Source organism: Mastigoproctus giganteus, chromosome 5 (genome assembly GCF_048544385.1).
Source record: "Mastigoproctus giganteus isolate SK-2022 chromosome 5, ASM4854438v1, whole genome shotgun sequence".
NCBI lineage: Eukaryota > Metazoa > Arthropoda > Arachnida > Uropygi > Thelyphonidae > Mastigoproctus > Mastigoproctus giganteus.
This window is the reverse complement of record NC_143579.1, coordinates 35,509,555-35,534,249: the sequence shown is the minus strand read 5'-3', so window position 1 is coordinate 35,534,249 and position 24,695 is coordinate 35,509,555. Positions and strand designations below refer to the sequence as shown.

General features: G+C 38.8%; 1 protein-coding gene across 1 annotated transcript in view; it reads right to left on the bottom strand.

Moving 5' to 3' along the window:
• Nucleotides 1–652: 652 nt before the first annotated feature.
• The window catches only part of LOC150085301 (uncharacterized), a 200,458-nt gene continuing 176,415 nt past the window's right edge, over nt 653–24,695 (bottom strand). The window contains exons 10-11 of the mRNA XM_090373138.1: nt 21,260–21,429; nt 653–822 (exon numbers count right to left, since the gene is read on the bottom strand). Of these exons, the coding sequence (XP_090229264.1) occupies nt 653–822; nt 21,260–21,429 (340 nt within the window). The remainder of the gene's footprint in view (nt 823–21,259; nt 21,430–24,695) is intronic.

Sequence of the window (24,695 nt, the reverse complement as noted above, 5' to 3'; positions counted from 1 at the left end):
TAAACTAATTTCATGTGGGAGGATGATAATATGTTTTGTTACATATATGCATTAATAAATATAAAGATAATAATATAAGAATAAGTATATTTCTGCTGATAATATCATGGTGAAATATTTCATTGATATGGATAGAAATATGCAAATTTGTAATTAAGAGATTCTGCAAGTGCACAATATGCAGGAAGGAAGAATATTAATATTCAAAATCAGCTGGAAAACTAATCAGAAAATGATCACAGCAAAAACTTTTCTTAATTCTTTAGAAGAGAGAAAAAAAAAAAAAAAAAAAAACATTACGTACATATTTCAAACCTTATATTTATTGCTATCTAGAAATGATGTCATTTTTAAATTTTGCAATAAATATGAACAGCATGTTTAGAAAACACTGAGATACACTAATATAATAAATAAATAGCCTTTGACTTTTACTAATTAAGATAATGACAATAGTTATAAACACATCAAAAAATTTAAAGAACCATATATTCTATAGAAAATAATTAATAAATTAATGTATATTTAGAAATTTATACATATTCTAAGTTTCAAATGGAACTCCCCATTTGTTCTTTACACACTGGAGATGTGGTCAGTGTTTTACAGAAATAAAATGCGTACTATCGTAAATTAACATAACGAGTTGGTATTACTGAGTCTTACATCCATCCTTTTGTTTCCTCATTTTCTTTCCTTTATCAAGTGAGGCTGTTCGTCTTTGTCCTTGTATAGGCATATATGGTGGAACTGCATTATCTCCATCCTCTTCTCCACTATCATAATAGCCATTATTGATACCACTACTAACTGGGGAACTGCCTAATCAAATAAAATATTAGGTATAAATATCTTTTATAAAATTATAATAATAATGCTACTATTTTCTGACAGTCATCTTACAGATTCAGAGAAATACCATTTTTTAGACTATGCAAAAACCTATCAACATATTAGAAAATGCAGTTAGTAGTAAACTGATACTCCTTTTGCAGCACTGATGACAGCAATCTTTCTAGGTATTGGTTCTATAAAGCGTACCCATCCTTGCAAGAGCATAGGTTTCTCATATCTGGGCATACCTAACCACTGTTAAGAGAGCCTTTAATGATGGAGGAGCTATACTGTGCCACAACAGAAACACTGTGCATGCCAGAATGTTGCCACTTAAGGCCTTGATAGGGCATGTGCATGCTGAATTCACTGCTGCTGGCACACCATATTTGTCTATCAGTGGTTAAAACTGTAAAGTGAGATTTACTACACATTACACTTTTCCAGTGTTCCAATGCATCAATACTGCTGTTTGGTAAGCTCTTGCAAACTGTACGTTCTCTTATACCTAGATGCAAGAGGTTTACGTTGTGTGATACAGCTGGCAGATATTACCTGCCTTCTTCCATAGTAAAACATTTCTTGATGCTATCAAAGCAGCATTAGGCATACTTTAAAACTGCTAGCTTGAGAGGATACACAGACTAATAGATTAACTACAGCTGCAGGAAAAGGTGAAATTTATTAGCTCTAAGCATATAAAGGTAACTTTACTGATTTGGTCAGCTGATTTTTGATATTACTGATCTCTGATGGAGAGAAAAGAAGCCATCATGGAATATTATTTTCTTAGATGACTCTGTCATTGCTGCTAACTAGGTTTTACATTTAATAACCACTAATTAGAGTCACCAACTTGCAGATATTACCTGCCTTCTTCCATAGTAAAACATTAATGATAAAACCAATGCCCTCCCCATTTCCTACATTCATCCATAAGGAAGAAAACAGGTTAAGTGCTAAAGCAACTAAGGCTATGAGGCACCAGTATACTGTTTCTGTATTTTCATTGCTCAACAAGCATGAAGCAATGTTGAGGAAAAGTCGCAAGTTAGCAGTGAATCTGAAAGTATCTACAATTCGGATCTGGCAATAAGGTACAAATTCAAGCGGCAGAATTTTTCTTAGCATAGTCATGCTTAATAACAGGAGAGACTGCTTTTACAGGGATGGGATACGTTTAAATACAGGGGTGCAAGAATATTTGCTGAGGTATCGATGGGATGCCAGTGTTAGGTGCATTGGAAAACTAATATCCTGGGAAGATACACAGACAACAGATTAATTACAGCCACAAGCAGTGAAAGTGATTCTTGCACTGCTTCTATTCGAACATGCAGCAGCCTGGGAAGGCAAGGTGTCGGGGACTGCAAAGAACAAGCAAATACACAGGCTGTGTTAGGGTAACTAGTAAAAACAGGTGCATGTATACTTTTATGTACAGTAATGCTACAAGTGTAGTAAATAAATATGATGAATTTTAAGTATCACCAAATGCAGATATTGTAGGGATAACAGAGACATGGTGTCACTCAGATATAAGTGATGCAAAATTTCAGTACGGGTAGTGCAATGTGTACAGATAAGAAGGGGAGGGGTCATGCTGTAAGTTAAGAATCATATAAAATCTAAGGAAGTGCATCCAAATGATATAGGTGGCCAGTGCAGTGTTGAATCAGTTTGGCATGACAGAAGCACTGGGAAACAAATAAGAGTAGGAGTGCTGCCTACCTAATAACTGCAATAAGTATAATGAACACATATACAGACAAATGGAGAAGGCCATTAAAACAGACTCTTATAATGGGGGACTTTGACTTTCCAGATATAAACTGGAACTTGTGGTTGGTCACTCACACAACAGCAGGAGTTTTGTGGCTTTATTAGGTGACTCCATTCTACAGAAGTTAGCTTAACTTCTGTTGTGGGTAAAATAATGGAGTCACTGGTTAAAGATGCATTGCAGGATCATCTAGACAAGACTGCAGTAATAATTCAGACAGAGCATGGGTTTGTTAAGGGAAGGTCTTGTCTGACAAATTTGATTGGATACTATGATGTCGTTACAAAGGAACTGGATGCAAAAAATAATTTTCATACTTGGATTTCAGGAAAGCTCTTGACACTGTTGTGCATGGAAAATTACTGTACAAATAGGAGTAGTATGGTATCAAGGGTAAGTTGCTACAATGAATAAAAGGGTGGTGAGTGGAAGAAGCCAGAGTGTAGTAATCAATGGATGCTGCACTCCATGGACTAATGTTATTACTGGAGTCCCCCAGTACTTTGCAGGCGATACAAAGGTTGGCAGGGTTGTTAATGACAGTAAAGGCAGTGTGCTACTATAACAGGATCTAGAAAATTTGGCAAATGGGCTGATAAGTGGCGACTGAACTTGAACATTGACAAATGCAAAGTACTGCATATGGGTAGAAGTAACCCCAGAGAAATGTACCAACTGTGTGGTACTACACTTAAGGTGGTAGAAAATGAAAAAGACCTGGGAGTAATTGTGCAGTCAGATATGAGGTTTTCTGAGCAATGCAGACAGGCTGCCAGGGCAGGTCATGGGGTTTTGTCAATGATATATAGGAATTTTGCTAGCAAGGAAAAGGAGGTGATTGTCCCTCTGTATAAGGCAATGGTCAGGCCATGCCTTGAGTACTGCATACAGGTCTGGAGGCCTCATTTTAGGAAGGATGTAGATTTACTTGAGCGTGTACAGAGAAGGGCAACAAGATTGGTGAGGGGAATGAAGGGATCCTCTTACCAAGAGAGGCTTAAGTTCTGCAAATTGCAGCAGCTGGAGACTAGGCACCTGCGCGATGATCTGATTGAGGTGTATAAGGCCTTGAATGGATTGAGCACACTGAATTCTGATGGGATTCTTCCGCTTGTTCAGAATACGAACCTAAGGGGGCATAAATTCAAATTGAGGAAAGACAGATGTGGAATAGATGTGTGGAAATTTGCATTTAGCCTGCAGGTGGTTAATTGCTGGAACAAACTTCCATCTGTTGTTGTGGAAGTTGATAGCTTATTAAATAAATTCAAGGAGGAACTGGACAAACTTTTATAGGGAATGGATGTGTGAATTTTTTTTTTTTTTTTTTTGACTGATGCTACATAAGCTCATACGCTTGATTTCTTGCATCACATGCCTCTATTATTACTACTACTACATCAGCATATTAAGCAGCATCAACAAGAGAAAGCAATGCACTTAACTTGATTATCAGCATCAATTCTTCATGCATTAAGAAGCTGTAGATAAAAAGAATGAATAGGTGACAATTCTCAGTGTACTGATGTGGGATTTACTTAAAGATGTAACTACCATCAAGAGTAAAGGGAAGGACATTTGCTTTCATAACGGTGACCACAGTGTCTCAGACAAAAAAAATTAACATCCGTTCCCTCTAAAGTTTGTCCAGCTCCTTCCTGAATTTATTTAAACTATCAACTTCCACAATGACAGATGGAAGTTCCAGCAATCAACTACCTGCTGGCTAAAGGCAAATTTCCACACATCTATTCTACAACTGTGTTTCCTGAATTTGAATTTATGTTCTCAGGTTTGTAATCTGAGCCAGAGGAAGAATTCTGTCAGCATTGAGCCTACTCAAATCATTCAAGGCCTTATACACCTTAATCAGATCACCTCGCAGGTGCCTAGTCTCCAGACGCTGCAATTTGCAGAACTTAAGCCTTTCTTGGTAAGAGGACACATTTGTTCCTCTCACCAATATTGTTGCCCTTCTCTGTACATGCTCAAGCAACTCTACATCCTTCCTAAAATGAAGCCTCCAGACATGTACATAGCACTCAAGGCGTGGCCTGAACAGCTCAGAAAATTTAATATCTAACTGCACAATTACTCCCACCTGGGGAGTAATTGTGCCAAAGATTTCTCATAATCTGCCTTCACTTGCCTAATCTCCTTTGTGATTTGATTATAAAGTTAGGCAAGCTAAGGCAAATTACAAGACGTCTTTGGCAAAGGATGCAAAGAAAAACAGCAAAGTCACCTTTACTTATGTAAACACTAGAAGTGGATAAATCACATTGATTCACTTGATATCAATAATTTAGATGTTCATGATCATGCTCATATAATACTGACAAACTATATAGAAATTTTGAATCTATATTCACATATGAGGAATTCTTTAGGGAAGGGAATGCCAGAAGTTTATCAAATTCAAAATAGAATGTAAATGATTTTGTGAAAACTGAGAGGAAAGTGGAAGAGATATTGTTGAAACCAATAAAAAAGGCACCTTGGGTGGATGGGATCATCCAATTATATTAAGGAAAGCAGCAAAGGAGAGTGCTTCTCTCATTAGCACAAAATCAAAATCACAAAATCATAACCATTAGCCACAATTATGAGATCATCTTTGGATTAAGGTTATTGTTAGTTATTTGGTTTTTAGGAGCATTAGCAACTAAGGCCATATTGCTCCGGGATATGCGGTGGTCATTCCTTGACCTTTCCGCATACTCCGTATTTGGTGGTGATGGGCTCGAACCCCGGTCTAATCAAGAAGCATGTGCTACGCACTGCTGCTCCTTCCCACCTGGCTACGGAGGCGCCTTTTGGATTAAGGAATAGCCCCCTGTGGATTGAAGATGTGAATGTATCCCCAATTCACAAAGGAGGATCAAACAGTGACATGAGTAATTACATACCTGTTAGCTTAGCTTCTGTTCCAGGAAAAATAATGAAGTCAATGGTTAAAGATGCAATGCAGGACCATCTAGACAGGAGCAGTTATACTTCAGTTACAGCACAGATTTATTAAGAGGCGAGCTTGTTTGATCAATTTTATTGGACACTACAATGCGGTTACCAAAGAACCGGGAGCAAAAAAAAAAAAAAAAAAAAAAAATCGACATCATATACTTGGTTTTCAACAAGGTTTTGATACTGTTACACATAAAATACTGCTGTTGAAATTTGGAGCAGTATGGTATTAAGGGAAAGTTACTGCTAAGAGTAAAGGGATGGTTGAGTGGGAAAAGACAGTGGTTATCAATGGGCATTGCTCTTTGTAGACTACTGTCATTAGCAGAGACCCCCCCCCCCCCGAGTTCCGTGCTAGGCCCATTGTTTCCTGTATTTATTAATGATAGAGATGAAGGTATATCAGGCTTAATGTCTAAGTTTGCAGATGATACACAGGTTGGCAGGGTGTTATTGACAGTAATCAAAGTATGCTACTGCAACAAAATCTAGAAAAATTAGGCAGACAGGCTAAGAAATGACAATTGAAGTTTAAAATTGACAAATGCAAGGTAATGCATATGGGTAGGTAGCAGCAATTGCAGATTATAAACTGTGTGGTGCTACACTCAGGGTGGTGGAACATGAAAGACAGAGCAATTTTGCAGTTAGATATTAAGTTCTCTTAGCAGTGCAGACAGACTGCCAGGACAGCTCATGGGGTTTTTTTTTTTCTGATATACAGGATTTTTCCAAGGAGTAATAAAGAGGTGATTATTCCATTGTATAAGTCAATGGTTAGGCAGCATCTTCAGTACTGCATACAGGTCTCGTTTTAGGAAGGATGTAGAGCAGTTGAAAGAATAGATGCCAAGAAGGACAACAAGATTAGTGAAGGGTAGAAAAGGGTGGTCTTATCAAGAAATGCTCCATTCTGCAAAGTGCAGCATCTGGAGACCAGATACCTGCAACATTGTGATTGAGGTGTTTATGGTTTTAATAAATTTAGCAAGCTCAATGCTGATAGTATTCTTCCTCTTGCTCAGACTAAACAGAACAAATTCAAACTGAGGAAAGATGGTTGCAGGATAGATGTGTGGAATATGCCATCAGCCAGTCGGCAGTTAGAATAAATTCGAAGTAGACAAACTGTAGGATGGGATGGACAAGTGATGTGGGAGTAGTTTCTCTTGTGATGATGCTGTATAAGCTTGCTTTCTTGCATCATTTGCCACTACTAATACCAATAGTGTTTGCTTCATTTTTTGGTTTTGTTGGTTTACTTGCTTGTCTGTTTGTTTGTTTGTTATTTGGTTTTTAGGAGCATTAGCAACTAAGGCCATATTGCTCCGGGAAATGCGGTGGTCATTCCCTGACCTTTCCGCATCCTCCGTATTTGGTGGTGACAGGCTCGAACCCCGGTCTAATCAAGAAGCGTGTGCTACGCACTGCTACTCCTTCCCACCCGGCTACGGATGCGCCGACTTGCTTGTCAGATGAAAATCCAGAGTCTCTGGGAAATGAAACCTTCACTCAAGAGCAACTCCTGGGCCACATTGTGTAAATAGTTGATAAAAGTATTAATCATTAATCTAACCAATGCACTAATCAAAAGGGAATTTTAACTTTCTAAGCATTGTAATTTTAAATAATTGAAGTGTTAAGCCATCTGATCCGTATGCAGGAAGAACAGTAACAGTATTTGCCATATAGTGTAAGGAAGGCTTTGCTGCAATGGCAAAAAAAAAAAAAAAAAAAGTGCTTCTTTCCTCACATAACCATCTAGTTGACCCCTGAAATTATTCAAAACTGTCAGACTCAACTACTTCTGAATGCAACTTGTTCTAGCAATCAATGGATCACTGGCTAAAAGAAAACTTCCTACAATCTAGTCTAAACTTCTTCACTGCAATTTGAATTTATGGTCCCTTGTTCTGGATTTCTCCATAACAGTAAAAATTCCACCTTGAATTATTTTACTGATCCCTCTCAGAGCCTTATAAACCTCAATCAGGTCACCTCTGAGGTGCCTGATTGCCAAGCTCTGTAGCTCACATAATCGGAGTCTTTCCTTTGTGCAGAACCCTTTTTTTGATCTCACCATGTAAGTTGCCCCATCTTTGGACCCTTTCAAGAAGCCCAATGTCCTTTTTCAGATAAATCTCCATACTTTTTTTTTTTTTTTTATGAAAACTCCAAACACGAGAGGTATTAGAACCTATAGTACTTAGTAACCATGCTTGGGTTGAAGGTTGAGAAGATGAAAGATGATATTTGTCGACATTAGTTTTGAACTTCTGTAGACTAATTTTCAGGAAATACATATGAAGGTTGTTCCAGAAAATGGCAGTTGAATGAATAAACAAGGAAGATGAAAAGTTGGTCCTGTGAGTTTGAAGTTGGACAGTAAATGGATGTTGGCTGGTGGTGGCATGTGTTCGGACTGTTTTGAAAGAGAGAGCGGGAATTATAGAAGCCTATTCAGAAGAACAGTGCCCATGGAAGTATCTGTAGAAAAGGCATGCAGCAGAAACAGTACGTTTATGAGAGAGCGAGTGGAGAGACTCCGTTAGAGATGAATCATTAATTAACCTAACTGCCCTCTTCTGAATGGAATCTAGAAGCCTGAGAAAGGTTTTGGGGGCACAGCCCCAGTTGTGGGAACAATATTCCATGGCAGGGCGGATCTGCGAATTGTACAGAGTGAACAGCTGTTTGGAAGAAAAGTAACGCCAAGAGCAAAAGAGTAAACCAAGTTTTTTTAGATGCAGAGGAAGCAATATTTGTAATGTGCTTGTGCCAAGAAATCGGAGTGTCACCAAAGATAAGCATAGGGGCAGAAGAATCCCTTTTGCGAGATAGAAGACAAAGGAAAGTTGTTCCAGAAAACGGCAGTTGAATGAATAAATGAGGAAGATGAAAAGTTCGTTCTGTGGGTTTGAAGTTGGACAGTAAATGGATGTTGGCTGGTGGCGGCACGTGTTCGGACTGTTTTGAAAGAGAGAGCGGGAATTATAGAAGCCTATTCAGAAGAACAGTGCCCATGGAAGTATCTGTAGAAGAGGCATGCAGCAGAAACAGTGCGTCTATGAGAAAGCAAGTGGAGAGCCTCTGTTAGAGATGAATCATTAATTAACCTAACTGCCCTCTTCTGAATGGAATTAAGAAGCCTGAGAGAGGTTTCGGGGGCACCACCCCAAATGTGGGAACAATATTCCATGGCAGGGTGGATTTGCGATTTATACAGAGTAAGCAGCTGTTTGGAAGAAAAGTAACGACAAGAGCGAAAGAGAAAACCAAGTTTTTTAGATGCAGAGGAAGCAATATTTGTAATGTGCTTGTGCCAAGAGAGATTAGAAGTCAGGGTGATCCCCAAAAGAGATATATCATTTTGCCTAGAAATCGGAGTGTCACTAAAGATAAGCATAAGAGCAAAAGAATCCTTTTTGTGAGATATAAGACAAGACTGAGTTTTAGAAGGGTTAAAATCAACTAAGTTGTCTTTGCTCCACTGGAGAATTACCTGAAGATCGGCATTTAAGGAATTGGTAGCAGATTTTCGAGAAGTTGAATGCAATGTGCTATCATCGGCAAAACTATAGATAGGATTTCCAGTCAATGGAAGAAGGTTATTAATATACAAGAGGAAAAGAGTGGGGGAAAGAACTGAACCTTGGGGGAAACCAGCATTAGTGGAGAAGTTAGAAGACAGAGAGCCATCTACCATCACCCTCAGTGAGCGATCAGAGAGAAAACTGGATAACCAATTACTAAAAACAGTTGGCAAACCATAAGATGGAAGCTTGTTTAGAAGGCCTTTATGCCAAACACGATAAAAAGCCTTTGAGATGTCAAGAGCAACTACTTGTGTTTCACCGAACCTTTCCATTGAATTAGTCCATAAATGGGTAATATAAGCCAGAATATCACCAGTGGATCAACACTAATGGAATCCATACTGGCGATCATTGATCAGACGGAAGGTTTCTAGGTAGTTTAAGAGTTGGCGGTTAATTTATTTCTCCATTACTTTAGAAAGAGTAGAAGAAATTGCAATGGGACGATAATTGGATGGGAGGGATTTGTCACCCTTTTTAGGAACTGGCTGGATATGAGCAAATTTCCAAGCAGAAGGAAAAACACCTTTGGAATAAGAAAGTGAAAAAAGGAGACAAAAAATAGGAGTAAGTTGAGGAGCACAGGTTTTGAGAACAAGTGGAGAAATACCATCAGGACCTGGAGCTTTCTTAGCATCAAGATTCATCAAAATCCTTCTGATATCCTTTTGACGGAAGACCACAGGAGGCATTGAATGGAGAGTGTTGGAAATGGAGGGAGGTGTTTTACCAAGATCATTAATACATGAGCTGGAAGAAAAATGGGATACTAGCAGTTCAGCTTTATCCTTGGCTGAAGTGACAACAGAACCATCTGGTTTGGACAGAGGTGGGAGCAGAGATGGGCAAAAGTTGCGGCCAATAGCTTTGGCAAGAGACCAGAATGCTCGACTACCATTAGGGCAAGAAGCAAGTTTTCTACTCTTAGCCTGTTCAAACTCTAGTTTGGACTGATTAATAACTGCTTTACAATTGTTGCGAGCTTTGGTGTAGCAGAAAATGAAACTGAAGAATTGGAAACAAGCCAATTACGATATGCAACATTCTTCTCTTGGACAGCCTTAGCACATTTATTGGAAAACCAAGGTTTAGATAAAGGACGAGATTTTAAAGTGGAGTGTGGGATAAAGGATTCCATTCCTGCAAGAATCATTTCCCCTGACACGATCTGAGCAAACGTTGACATCAGAAGTTTTGAAACAGTAATCCGACCAAGGAAAAGAAGAAAAGAAATCTCGCAGGTCATCCCATTTTGCCTTCTTGTAATGCCAAGAAACACGAGGTTGGGAATAGCCATGAGATAAAGGTTCCATTGGAGAAGAGACAATCACCAAGTTGTGATCTGAAGTGCCTAAAGGACCTCTCATTTCGACCGTGTACTTAGAAGGGTTGTTTGTGAGAAAAAGATCAAGCATGTTGGCTCTATGATTAGGATTGTCCGGTATTCTTGTAGGTAAATGAACAATCTGTGCTAGATCATTAGAAATTGCAAAAGCCTCAGCATCTCGACCTGCTGGGTCGGTGTGACTAGAAAACGGAAGCAAGTTGGAGTTGTGAATATTAAAATCGCCAAGGAAAATTACCTCAGTGTTAGGAAAGTTGGACTGGAGAAAGTCAAGTTGCAAAGAGAGGAAGTCAAAGAGTTCCAAGTGATTAGTGGAGTTGGGAGAACGGTAGAGTCAACAGATGAATTTGACACAATGAGGTAGAGAGATTTTAAGCCAGAGAAGATCAAAGAGAGGAGATTCCAAATTGCCAAGTCTCTGACAGGGAATAACGGACATATGCACAAGTACCACCTTTCAGGCGAAAGGAATCATACAGCGAATAATTTGGGCATCTGAGATGAGCAGTAGTTGAATCAACCGATAACTGAGATTCTGTCAGAAAAAGCACATGGAGTTTGGCAGACTGCAAGTGGAAATGGACATCGTTGAGATTAGAATTGAGACCACGCATATTTGTGAAATGAATTAGGAAGTCCTTGGGAGGTTTAGATCTTTTCACAGATAAGCTTGCTCTATTAGTTTGACAATTCATGGTGTATTCAATAGTAAGAAAAAGTGGGTGGGACATGCTGTATGAAGTAATGAAATTTTTGGATATGGCATACATGTGGTAAGAATATACCCAGATCCTTGACATAACGTGGCCTCGACAATGCTCCCCGCACACACACTACTCGGACTCCCTCCAATCACTATCTGGCAGAGTAGAGGTAGCAAGATTATACACTAGCTGATCCGGAAGCCTCCTAGAGAGTTACCAGTAGGTTCGGTCCGGTGTACTAACTAGCTGCCGGCCTGCGGACACCGTTTTAGAGCTGTATCCCCGAAATGTAAGGAATATTGGATCTCGCCATGACGTTCATCATAACTTCAAATGTCATCAATCATACTGCATGATGGAAAAGATAGGGAAGGGTTGGCCAGCACTTAGCTCTAGAGACTAAACATGGGTTCCACCACTTCAAGCCTCCAATAAGCAAAGTGGTGGTATTTCACCGGTTTATGAGAGTCATCTACCACCTATCCATAGTTTTGCCAATGTGCTATCATTGGCAAAACTATGGATAGGATTTCCAGTCAGTGGAAGAAGGTCATTAATATAAAAGAGGAAAAGAGTGGGGAGAAAGAACTGAACCTTGGGGGCACCAGCATTAGTGGAGAAGTTAGAAGACAGAGAGGCATCTACCATCAGCCTCAGTGAGCAATAAGAGAGAAAACTGGATAACCAGTTTGTTAACAGGAGAGACTGCTTCTACAGGGATGGGATACACTTAAATAGAAAGGGTGCAAGAATATTTGCTGATGTTTTCGAGGCAGTTATAGGTGGGTCGGAAAACTGCTAGCTTGGGGAGATTCACAGACTAAAAGGTTAAAAGCAGCTGCAGGCAGAGTTGACGGTGATTCTTGCACTACTTCTATTAGAATAAGCAGCAGCGGGGAGTAAACGGTGTTGGAGGTTTCAGGGATTGATGACAGTCATCGTGAAACAGGTGGGTATATGGAATGTGTTAGGGTAACTAATAATAAGAATAGGTACATGTACACTTGCATGTATACCAATGCTAGAAGTATAGTAAATAAATTTGATGAATTTGAAGTGTTGGTCAAGACATCAAAGGCGGATACTGTTGAAATAGCAGAGACGTGGTGTCACAGAGTTATAAGAATGCAGAACTGGAATTTGGGGAGTACAATGTGTACAGAAAGGATAGACAGGATAGGAAGGGAGGATGTGTTATGCTGTTAATTAAGAAAAACATAAAATCAAAAGAAGTGCATCCAGTTGATATAGATGAACAGTGCACTGTTGAGTCAGTTTGGTGTGACATAAGTACTGCGAAAGCAAAAATACGAGTAGGAGTGTGTTATAGGCCTAATGACTCGAATGAGTACAATGAACAATTGTACAGAGAAATAGAGTGGGGCTAGTAAATCAATATGTCTTATAATGGGGGATTTTAACTTCCGAGATGTAGACTGGAACTTACAGGTTGGTCATTCACACACTAGTAAGACTTTTGTGGATTTATTGGATGATTGTTTTCTGCAGCAGCATGTTCGAGAGGCAATCAGAGAGAGGGTAATACACTTGCTCTGGTTATCAGCAGTGATCATTCGTGTATTAAGAATTTGCAGATAAAGGAACCATTAGGTGGCAGTGATCACAGTGTACTGATGTGGGATTTACCTAAAGATTTAATTACCATCAGGGGTAAAGGAAGGGATATTTGCTTCCGTAAAGTTGAGTACAGTGGTCTCAGACAGTTTTTAAATTCTGTACGGTGGGACCAACTGATGATATTACCAACTGCAAATTCTAAGTGGGAAGCATTCAAGGAATTAACAGTGGAAGTTACTAAACGTTTCTTACCTATTAAGAAATATTGTTCAAGGTTTAGGCCTAAATGGTTGTCAAATGAACTAATGAGACTCGTGGCAGAGAAGAAAAATGCATGGGATGCATATAAATTATCAGGCGACAGAGAAGCGTATGATATATATAAGCTAGTCTGTAATCAAGTCACAAAGGAGGTTAGGCAGGCGAAGGCAGATTACGAGAAATCTTTGGCAAAGGATGGTAAAAAAAACAGCAAGGATTTCTTTATTTATATAAACTCTAAAAGGAAGAGGATGAATCTGATTGGTCCACTTGATATCGATGGTTCGACTGTTGATAATCCTGCTCAGATAGCAAACAAACTGAATGAGTATTTTGCATCTACATTCACACATGAGGAGTTATTAAGGTTTGAAAATGCCACAAGGTTATCAAATTGTAACAGGGTGCTTAATGATTTTGTAATAACTGAGAACAAAGTGGGGGAGAAATTGTTGAAGTTAAACATAAGAATGGCACCTGGGGTGGATGGGAACTATCCAGTTATATTAAAGGGAGCAGCAAAGGAAGTAAGCAAACCCTCAGCCATAATTATGAGAGCATCCTTGGGCTCAGGGGAGCTCCCCACGGACTGGAGATGTGCAAATGTGTCCCCAGTTCACAAAGGGGGATCGAAGGGTGACACGAGTAATTACAGACCAGTTAGTTTAACTTCTGTTCTGGGTAAAATAATGGAGTCACTGGTTAAATATGCATTGCAGGATTATCTAGACAAGACTACAGTAATAATTCAGACACAGCATGGGTTTGTTAAAGGAAAGTCTTGTCTGGCAAATTTGATTGGTTATTATGATATGGTCACAAAGGAATTGGATGCAAAAAATAATTTTGATATCATATACTTGGATTTCAGGAAAGCTTTTGACACTGGTGCGCATGGAAGACTACCATGCCAATTGGAGCAGAATGGTATTAAGGGTAAGTTGCTACAATGGATAAAAGGATGGTTGAGTGGGAGAAGACAGAGGGTGGTAATCAATGCGTGCTGCTCTTCGTGGACTAATGTTATTAGTGGAGTTCCGCAGGGTTCTGTGTTGGGTCCACTGTTGTTTTGTATATTTATCAATGATATTGATGAAGGTATATAAGGTTTGGTTTGGTTTTTTTTTAGGAGCATTAGCAACTACGGCCATATTGCTCCGGGAATATGCGGTGGTCATTCCCTGACATTTCCGCATCCTCCGTATTTGGTGGTGACGGGCTCAAACACCGGTCTATTCAAGAAGCGTGTGCTATGCACTGCTGCTCCTTCCCACCTGGCTACGGAGGTGGCAGGGTATATCCGGCTTAGTATTGAAGTTTGCAGATGACAAAAAGGATGAGAAGTGGCAACTGAAGTTTAACATTGAAAAATGCAAAGTACTGCATATGGGTGAAGTAACCCCAGAGAAACGTACCAACTGTGTGGTACTACACTTAAGGAGGTAGAAAATGAAAAAGACCTGGGAGTAATTGTGCAGTCAGATATGAAGTTTTCTGAGCAATGCAGTCAGGCTGCCAGGGCAGGTCATGGGGTGTTGTCAATGATATACAGGAATTTTGTTAGCAGGGAAAAGGTGAATGTCCGTCTGTATAAGGCAATGGTCAAGCCACGCCTTGAGTACTGCATGCAGATTTGGAGGCCTCATTTTAGGAAGGATGTAGATTTGCTTGAATGTGTATAGAGAAGGGCAACAAGATTGGTGAGGGGAATGAAGGGATCCTCTTATCAGGAGAGGCTTAAGTTATGCAAATTGCAGCAGCTGGAGATTAGGCATCTGATGATCTGATTGAGGTGTATAAGGCCTTCAATGGGTTGAGCACGCTGAATTCTGATGGGATTCTTTCACTTGTTGAGATTACGAACCCAAGGGGGCATAAATTGAAATTGAGGAACGACAGATGTAGAATAGATGTGCGGAAATTTGCCTTTAGTCAGCGGGTGGTTAATTGCTGGAACAAACTTCCATCTGTCGTGGAAGTTGATAGGTTAAATAAATTTAAGGAGGAACTGGAGAAATATTTAGAGGGGATTGTTTTGTAATTTTTTATTTTTTTGGCTGATGCTGCATAAGCTCATACGCTTGCTTTCTTGCGTCACATACCACTACCAATACACACACCAATTACAAAAACAGTTGGCAAACTATAAGACGGAAGCTTGTTTAGATGACCTTTATGCCAAACATGGTTGAAAGCCTTTGAGGTGTCAAGAGCAACTGCTTGTGTATCACTGAACTTTTTCATCAAATTTGTCACACGTAAGCCTGAATATCACCAGTGGATCGACACTGATGGAATCCATACTGGTGATCGTTTGATCAGATGGAAGGCTTCTAGGCAGTTTAAGAGTTGGCGAGTAATTGATTTCTCCATTACTTTAGAAAGAGTAGAAGTAATTGCAATGGGACGATAATTGTATGGGAGGGATTAATCACCTTTTTAAGAAACTGGTTGGATATGAACAAATTTCCAAGCAGAAGGAAAAATACCTTTAGAATTAGAAAGTGAAAAAAGGCGGCAAAGAACAGGAGTAAGTTCAGGAGCACAGGTTTTCAGAACAAGTGGAGAAATACCATCAGGACCTGGAGCTTTCTTAGCATCGATAAAATTCTTCTAACATCCTTTTGATGGAAGAAAACAGGAGGCATTTAATGGAATGTGTTGGGAATGGTGGGAAGTGTTTTACCAAGATCATTAATACATGAGTTAGAAGAAAAATGGGATGCTAGCAGGTCAGCTTCATGCTTGGTGAAGTGACAACAGAACCATTTGGTTTGGACAGAGGTGGTAGCAGAGATGGGCAAAAGTTGCGGTTAATAGCTTTGGCAAGAGACCAGAATGCTCTGCTACCATTAGGGCAAGAAGCAAGTTTTCTACTCTTAGCCTATTCAAACTCTAGTTTGGACTGAATAATAACTGCTTTACAGTTGTTGCGAGCTTTGGTGTAAGCAGAAAATGAAACTGAAGAATTGGAAACAAGCTAATTACGATATGCAACATTCTTCTCCTGGAGAGTCTTAGCACATTAATTGGAAAACCAAGGTTTGGATAAAGAACTAGATTTTAAAGTGGAGTGGGGGATAAAGGATTCCATTCCTACAAGAATAATTTCACTGACACAATCTGAGCAAATGTTGACATCAGAATTTTTGAAACAGTAATTGACCAAGGGAAAGAAGAAAAGAAATCTCACAGGTCTTCCCATTTTGCATTCTTGTAATGCCAAATAACACGAGGTTAGGAATAGCCGTGAGATAAAGGCTCCATTGGAGGAGAGACAATCACCAAGTTGTGATCTGAGGTGCCTAAAGGACTTCTCACTTCGACCGTGTACGTAGAAGGGTTGTTTGTGAGATAAAGATCAAGCATGTTGGCTGTATGGTTAGGATTGTTCTGTATTCTTGTAGGTAAATGAACAATCTTTGCAAGGTCATTAGTAATTGCAAAAGCCTCAGCCTCAGTGTGACTAGAAAGAGGAAGCCAGCCAGAGTTGTGAACATTAAAAATCACCAAGGAAAATTACCTCACTATTAAAAAAGTTGGACTGGAGAAAGTCAAGTTGCAAAGAGAGGAAGTCAAAGAGCTCCAAGTGATTAGCAGAGTTGGGAGAACGGTAGAGACAACAGATGAATTTGACATAATGAGGTATTGAGATTTTAAGCCAGAGAAGATCAAAAAGAGGAGATTCCAAATTACCAAGCCTCTGATAGGGAATATCGGAATGGACATATGCACAAGTACCACCTTTGAGGCATAAGGAATCATATAGCGAATAATTTGGGCAACTGAGATGAGCAGTAGTTGAATCAATCGATAACTGAGATTCTGTCAGAAAAAGTACATGGGGTTTGGCAGACTGCAATCTGAAATGGACATCATTGAGACTGGAACTGAGACCACGTATATTTGTGAAATGAACTAGGAAGTGTTTTGGAGGTTTAGATCTTTTCGCAGATAAGCTTATTCTATTAGTTTGACAATTCATGGTGTATTCAATAGTAAGAAAAAGTGGGTGGGAAATGCTGTATGAAGTAATGAAATTTTTTTATATGGTGTACACATGGTAAGAATATAACCAGATCCTTGACATAACACGGCCTCGACAATGTCCCCCCCCCTACACACTACTTGGACTAGTTATACAATAGCTGATCCGGAAGGTCAACTAAAGAGTTACCAATAAGTTCGGTCCAGTGTACTAACTAGTGGCCGTCCTGTGAACACCGTTTTAGAGGCGTACCCTCAAAATGTAAGGAAGATTGGATCTTGCCATGATGTCCATCAAAGCCTCAAAAGTCATTAGTCATACTGCATGATGGAAGAGATGGGGAAGGGTTGACTGGAACTTAGCTCTGGAGACTAAACATGTGTTACCACTTCAAGCCTCCAATAAGCAAAGTGGTGGTTGTGCACCGGTTGATGAGAGTCACCTACCACCTAGTATTGCCTTGTAACACAGAGGGGCGTAGCATTCCTCCATGTGGTTTGCACACCACACCTGAACCCCTGCTTATGTTGGTTCACACCTGGGTGGTCATCCACAATGTGCTTGTGTATGGGGGTCATACCCAGGATTACTAACAATCCCACCATCGTGAAGGTGAAGCAGAGGATTTGGCTGTCCGGACTTCAACGAAATGGGGTCCACTTGACTTGATTGTCACCCGATTATCAGTTCCATCAGCGTTTTAGATTCCCAGGTAGCAAGTACAGCTTGTCTGGTTTATCTGAGAGAATGTTTGTGACAACCTCAAGGACATGAACGCAGTATTCCCAATGTGGTCTTACACCTGCCTTATACAATGGGATTATGACCTCCATATGCTTTCTGGTTGCCTGCTTACACTGCTCAGATAACTTCATATCTGCCTGTATCATATCTCCCAGATCTCTTTTTTACTGTACTGTTTTTAATTTGACCCTACCAATTGTATAAGTTATTTTGAGGCTGCTATTCCCAGGTGCAAGAACTTGCATTTCGATGCATTAAAGCATAGCTGCCACTTTTCAGAGATTCCTGAAATCCATTCAAGTTGTCCTGAATGAGTGCTGCTTGGCACTGATCATTAATGACCCTACCAATCTTTACATCATCTACAAATTTTGACTTCACACCTTTATCTGTTTATGCAAATCAGAAACAACAGTGGTCTAAGAACCAATCCTTCGGGAACCCACTCTTGATGTTACACTAATCTGAAGAATATCCACTAATTACAACCTTGTGCCTTCTGCCGTGCAGCCACCCAGTAAACTTTGTTGAAATTGTTACCTACATCTAGTTCATGACTACCTTTGTCAAAATGGCTTACTAAGTTAGTTAAATGTGATTTTCCCTTAACGAATTTATCTTGTGCATGTCCTTCACAGAATGCCACATCTATCTAAATGTCCCTGCATTGCACTCTTAATCATCGCCTCTAAGATTTTCCCTACTACTGAAGTCAAACTAACCGGTTTGTAGTTACTGACTTAACTCTTAGAACTGCCTTTATGTATTGGCAATACGTTGGTACTTCTCCAATCCAAAGGAAACTCTCCTGAGTCCAAAGATGCCTGCATGTCCTTTTTTTGTTAATGACTAATTTTTCTCTGTGATGACTTACACTGCCAGTACATTTACTTTTAATTAGATTCAGTAAAGAAAAGTCATGCTGATAGTACTGAAGAAACTTGATCTGAATATTTTTAATATATCAGTCAGTCTAGATTTAGATGTACTTTGTTTCACAAAGTGCAATTTTCATGCTTTAGGTTTTAGAACATGCATAACTTTTAAGTCAATTAATCCATTAATCTTACTTTTGAATGTAATGATAAAAAAAAAATTGTCCCCCTTCAAAAGTTTAAAGAAAATGGAGAAATGTGAAAAAAAATGTAAAAATTTTATTTCCGTCAGTAGGCCTCCTGCATTCCTTGCAAATCACAACATTCCCCACTCTTCTTAACAATGAGTAATACAACCATACACCAGATTTTGCATCATTAGGCTGCTTTTTAATAAATGAAATAATGTCACAATTATTCTATAATAATCTGTTGCATATAATGAAAGCAACTGCAAATGTGATGGTCAACATTAATGAAACTTGTGATGTTATGACAGGCTATGACTATGAATTTCTATTTTACAGAATACGATACAAAATTTTTGCAGAAAAGAATAGAGAACCTGTTTATTTCTTTAGTCAATTGGATACTTTACACGCAGAGAAGCCATATTTCTGAGGGGTTTGACTAGATGCCACTGAGACAGTTAATAAATAGGCCCTTTAGGATACTTCATCCACTGTAGACAAATTAACTCACCAAAGATAAAATTTTGAACTGAAATTATGCTTTTCCTGATATATATATAACTTCAGCAAATACACATCTGGGATAAAGTAAACTGATACCCAAACAGAATAGTTGCTAATTGACAAACTAAAGAGGAGCTGTGAACAGTATCTATTGAAGAACCAAACTGTCCTGCTATAGGAGTTTACTATTGTAGGTTGCTGAATGGAAAACAAACTGCTTGCCTCCAAAAGTATAGTTACCACAACTATTTTGGAAGTCAATAAAAGATGGTGAAATTATGCAAAATTATTCACTAACTATCCCAATACAGACAAGTCTTTGAAGCACTCTGAGTAATGTACACATATTACAACTTACCATTTATACAACAAAATAGTTTGGTCTAGCTTACTCTAATGAATTGGTAGCACAAGTTTTAAAGTCCATCTTACTTAATGGATTAATATAAAAAGATAACATGCTCTTTATAGTATGAAGTGAAGGACAAAACAAAGGAACTACAAAATTTTAAAATAGGCCAGCAAAAATTAAAATGACTATAACCTACAGCCAGTCCTCGTATAACATGTGTTTACACTACACGAATTCGATCATACACGATTTATAAATAGGGGAATGATATCGTATATAACATGAACCGAATTCGCTTATGCACGATTCGCCTTTGTGTTTGCAAGAAATGGCAGTCGAACACGAAATCACCCCAACTGAATGCAACATGAAAGGATAGGAATGAAGAGAAGATTCTGAAAATGTATTTATTTTTTATATCAGTGAAGGGGAAACACTTTTCGCCATAATAACGTAAAACCCCCACAATTCCAGCTGTTGGTATTATCGCAAATGCAATTAGATCGAGTTTCCTACCCGTTTATAACAGATTCCACTAGCAGAAATGCAACTGGAAATTGTTTTTATTGTTTTATGCTAGTGACCTCCAGAAATGTGCTTTACTAATGTGAGCTAGTGAGGTGATAAATGTTTTTGCCTTTACAGTGTTGTTTATTCAGTTGCTACATGCACACAGCTTTGTTTATGTGTATCAAGCGTGCTCCTCATTTTGTAATTGTGCTTTATTCCCTAAAAACGAATAAAATACTTAAAAAGTATGAAAAGGAAGCATCCTGGTGAAGACACTACAGATTCAGAGAGAAAAAGAAAAGTAATATCGATAGACAGAGGCAGATTGGTTCAAAAATTCTTGCCTGGGAATATTTGTAGTGGACTCATACTAGCGCTTATGGCCAAAATCACACCGGCCACTGGCCCACCGGGGTTTCCCCGGTAAGGCTTATGGCCAGTCAGCTTCTGTCGATAGAGAAAAAATGTGAAATTGTGAAACGCTTTGGGCGAAATGAAAGAACATGTGATATTGCACGTGCTACAGACCTATATGAGACAACGCGAGAACAATTAGAAAGAATGCAGAGAAAATAAAAACAACTTTCATAGCAGGAACAACTCAGTGTAATACAATCCATTAGATCAAGATACAAAGAATTGGAAGAGATGGAACAGCTGTCATTTGATTTGTTTGGATCGAAGATAAAACAGCACAAGTTTGCTTACGATAGAAGCAAAAGCATTAGCAATATTTTATTACGTAATTATCGTAATAAAATGCGTATTTCATTACGATTATTTATTGTTTTGGTGCTGACCACCCAAGATTGAACACACTAATGTGTGTTCAATCTTGGGTGGTCAGCACCTAATCCTATTTTTCCCATAGGGCCTGTTATTTATATTGTACAATTTTGCATTGCTCGAAGGTTTCTAGGAACACAACTATCGTGTTAATCGAGGACTGACTGTATTAATATGGAGAATGATTTAAGTCTAAAATAAATTTAAATCTAAATAAATTTAGACTTAAATCAGTGAAGCATACCTGGGGAATGGGTAACTATCCTTTCTGGAGATAGGCCTGGACTACTTGATTGTGATAACTGGGGACTAGCTTGGCTATTTAAAGTTTTTCTACGACTATAAGTAGGGTCAATTGCCATAGCAATATTTTTTACCTGTCCTGATGCCAATGCTTTTTCATCCTCTGAATACCTGAAAAAGCAGCAATATATGCTTACCTCACAGATTTTAATTTATCTTACATAAGTTGAGTATTAAACATATACTGCTAATCATTCAACAACAGTTAAAATGTGCAATTTTTTAATTCAGTAGGCATCATTATAATAATAAAAAGCATAGACTTTTTTTTTCCAGTTGCTTACAACGTAAGGTTGATGTGAAATTTATTACCAACAATGATGTGTCAAATAAAAAAAAAAAATTAAAGGAAAATTATTATTTGTGTAATTTGTTAAAACAGTTGCATATCAAATGTTATAACAATATGGATTTCAAAATATAATCCATTGTGAATAGTGCACTTTTTTACTTTGCACACGATATAGGACACATGAAAAATATTCTATATGATAAAATATTCACTGAAATTTTATTATGAGAGCAATTGCACACCTACAAAAAAAATTTCTAAAATGCTATTTTTTTCAAAGATAATTTAGGTATATTACACACTTATTTTCCCCCCCTCTTGCATGTAATAAGTGATCAAAGCTTTACTCGACATCAGTTTTTAATGGTCTATACCAGAAGTGTAAATAGATAATATCCCTTAAAGTTCTGTTACCAGTCAGATATATATCCAATAAGATAATACAGTGAACTCTTTAAAATCTGGCCAAAAAGGGGATCAAGACATGATGGATTTTAGAGGTATACCTAGTGGCTGAACAGTGTTGGAGAGGTACATTTCAATGAATATTAAGACTAACAACTGAAGTTACTTATATCTGTAAACGTGTATACTGATTAAAAGATAGTACTAGTGGTTAAAAAGCAAATAACAGTTCAGTTTATTAAATGTGAACAAGTGACAATAAATATAGCCACAGTAATGTGACTATATTTATTGTCACTACTTGATATTCTGACAACATACAGAGTGGAAAACCAAATGAGTGACCTTGAACCTACCATTGTTTTTGTCATGTACTGACCAGCTGCATAACTGGTTATAATGGTGGCAAAAAAAAAAAAAAAAAAACCCTGTTTTGTGAATTAAGCTACTGTTTATGGAAATTATTAACCACAGTTTTAATCTAACTGTATCCAAACTGTATCGATTTTCAATCTCTGCTCTCAGCTAAAGTGATGTCAAAGTTACAAGCTCATCCAAAGACTGCATGACCAGCCACATAGCTGTAATTTGCAAGAGTGGAAGTAATTGCAATGGAATGATAATTGTATAGGAGGGATTTGTCACCCTTTTTAGGAACTGACTGGATATGAGCAAATTTCCAAGCAGAAGGAAAAACACCTTTGGAATAAGAAAGTGAAAAAGGGCGGCAAAGAACAGGAATAAGTTCAGGAGCACAACTTTTGAGAACAAGTGGAGAAATACCATGACCTGGAGCTTTCAATATCCTTCTAACATTCTTAGGTTTGATTTGATTTGATTTTGATTTTTTGTGGCACAAAAACAGCAAGGTTATAGTGCACCATGGAAAGATTAAAATTCAAAAAAGATAAGACTGGTTACTTTTAAAAAGGTTACTTCATCTAAAGGTGCATATATATACAGACATATCAATAAATAAAATCAGTACAATGATAAAAGCAAATTGTATATTTCATGAGTGTATACATATTGATCGATTTTAAAAATTTAAAAACTGCTGACACATTGTCATTGTCATTTAAAATCTGACTGAGCGTATATGGCTCAGTCAGATGGGTAAAAACAGTAAAACGAGCATTTCTAAAACTGGTATAATCACATAAAATATGTTGAATGGATAAAATGGTGTCACATTGCTCGCACATAGGAGGGTCATCAGCCCTCAGCAAAAAGGAGTGTGTTACATGACAGTGTCCGATGTGGAGCCGAGCAAGAACAACTTCCTCTTTGCGATCCCTGCATAAGCTGGACCGCCAAGGATGGATCACAGGCTTAATCCGACAGTTTGTTTGTAGTAATCAGGCGGCGCCACGAATCTTGCCACTGAGATTGTAAGTTATTACGGATCACTTGCCTGTAGTCTGTATAGGGGACTAACAGGTCAAGATTATCCGTCAGGGCTACCGATTTGGCTGCAATGTCAGTCAAATCATTTCCTCTAATCTCAATGTGATAGGGGATCCAGCAGAAGTGGATATCGAATCCACTTGCATAGAGGCTGTATATTATCTGCTGAATTCAGGACAGGGTTGGATGATTAGTATGTGACACCGCTGATAAAGCCTGTAGTGCACTCACTGAATTGGCATATATAATACACTATTGGTATCAGTGTTTTCTTATGTGATCTAGAGCTAACTCTATAGCATGCAGCTCTGCAGTGTAAATGCTGCAGTCAAGGGGTATCTGCTCTGATATGGTGTTATTTGGAAAAACAGCAGCAGATCCCATATACGATTCTGACTTCGTGCCGTCTGTGTAAATTGGCAAGAAGTCAGAATGTTCTGCATGGTGTTGTGAATAGAGCTGAAGGTAGACAGAAGTCGGAGTATTAGACTTTGTTGCAATCTTGAGCGAGAAGTCACATGCTGGTGTTTGCGCATTCCCGGGTGGAGGGGGCTGCGATGGTGATCGAGCAACCTTGTCTACCGATATGTTAAGCTCATTGAGTAGCTCTTGAACACGAATGCCGAATGGGCGATTGGCGGTCCGTCGTGTGTTATAAAGATTTTCCCATCGTGGCTCAAAAACGGATGTCCACGTGGGATGGTTTGGCAGGGACTTCAGCTTGAAGGCATATTGTAGAGAGAGACAACTGCATTCGTCGAAGCAACAAGGATGGTTCATTTACTTCGGCATACAGACTTTGGACAGGCGAAGTTCTAAACGCGCCAGTAGCAATACGAATGGCTTGAAGATGGACGGGGTCAAGCCAACGAACAGTGCTATTTCTGGCAGATGAATAGACCTGAGACCCATAATCTAATTTTGAGCGTATTAGTGCATGGTATAAACGGAGTAGAGTGCATCTCTCTACACCCCAAGAGGTAAAAGAGAGAGAGTGGAGAATGTTAAGCCCCCTTGTGCACTTTGTGCATAGGTGACGAATATGTTGGACAAATGTCAGCTTTTTGTCAAAAATGAGTCCCAGGAATTTTGTCTCTGATAAAACTGGAATGGTGCTTTGTCCAAGTCATAATTCAGGCTCAGGGTGGAGGTTATGTTTGCGACAAAAATGGACGCAAACGGTCTTCTCCGGTGAGAACCTGAAACCATTGGCTGTGGCCCAGGAGTTAAGACGGTCAACAGCTTGTTGCAGCTGTCTCTCAATAACCCTCAT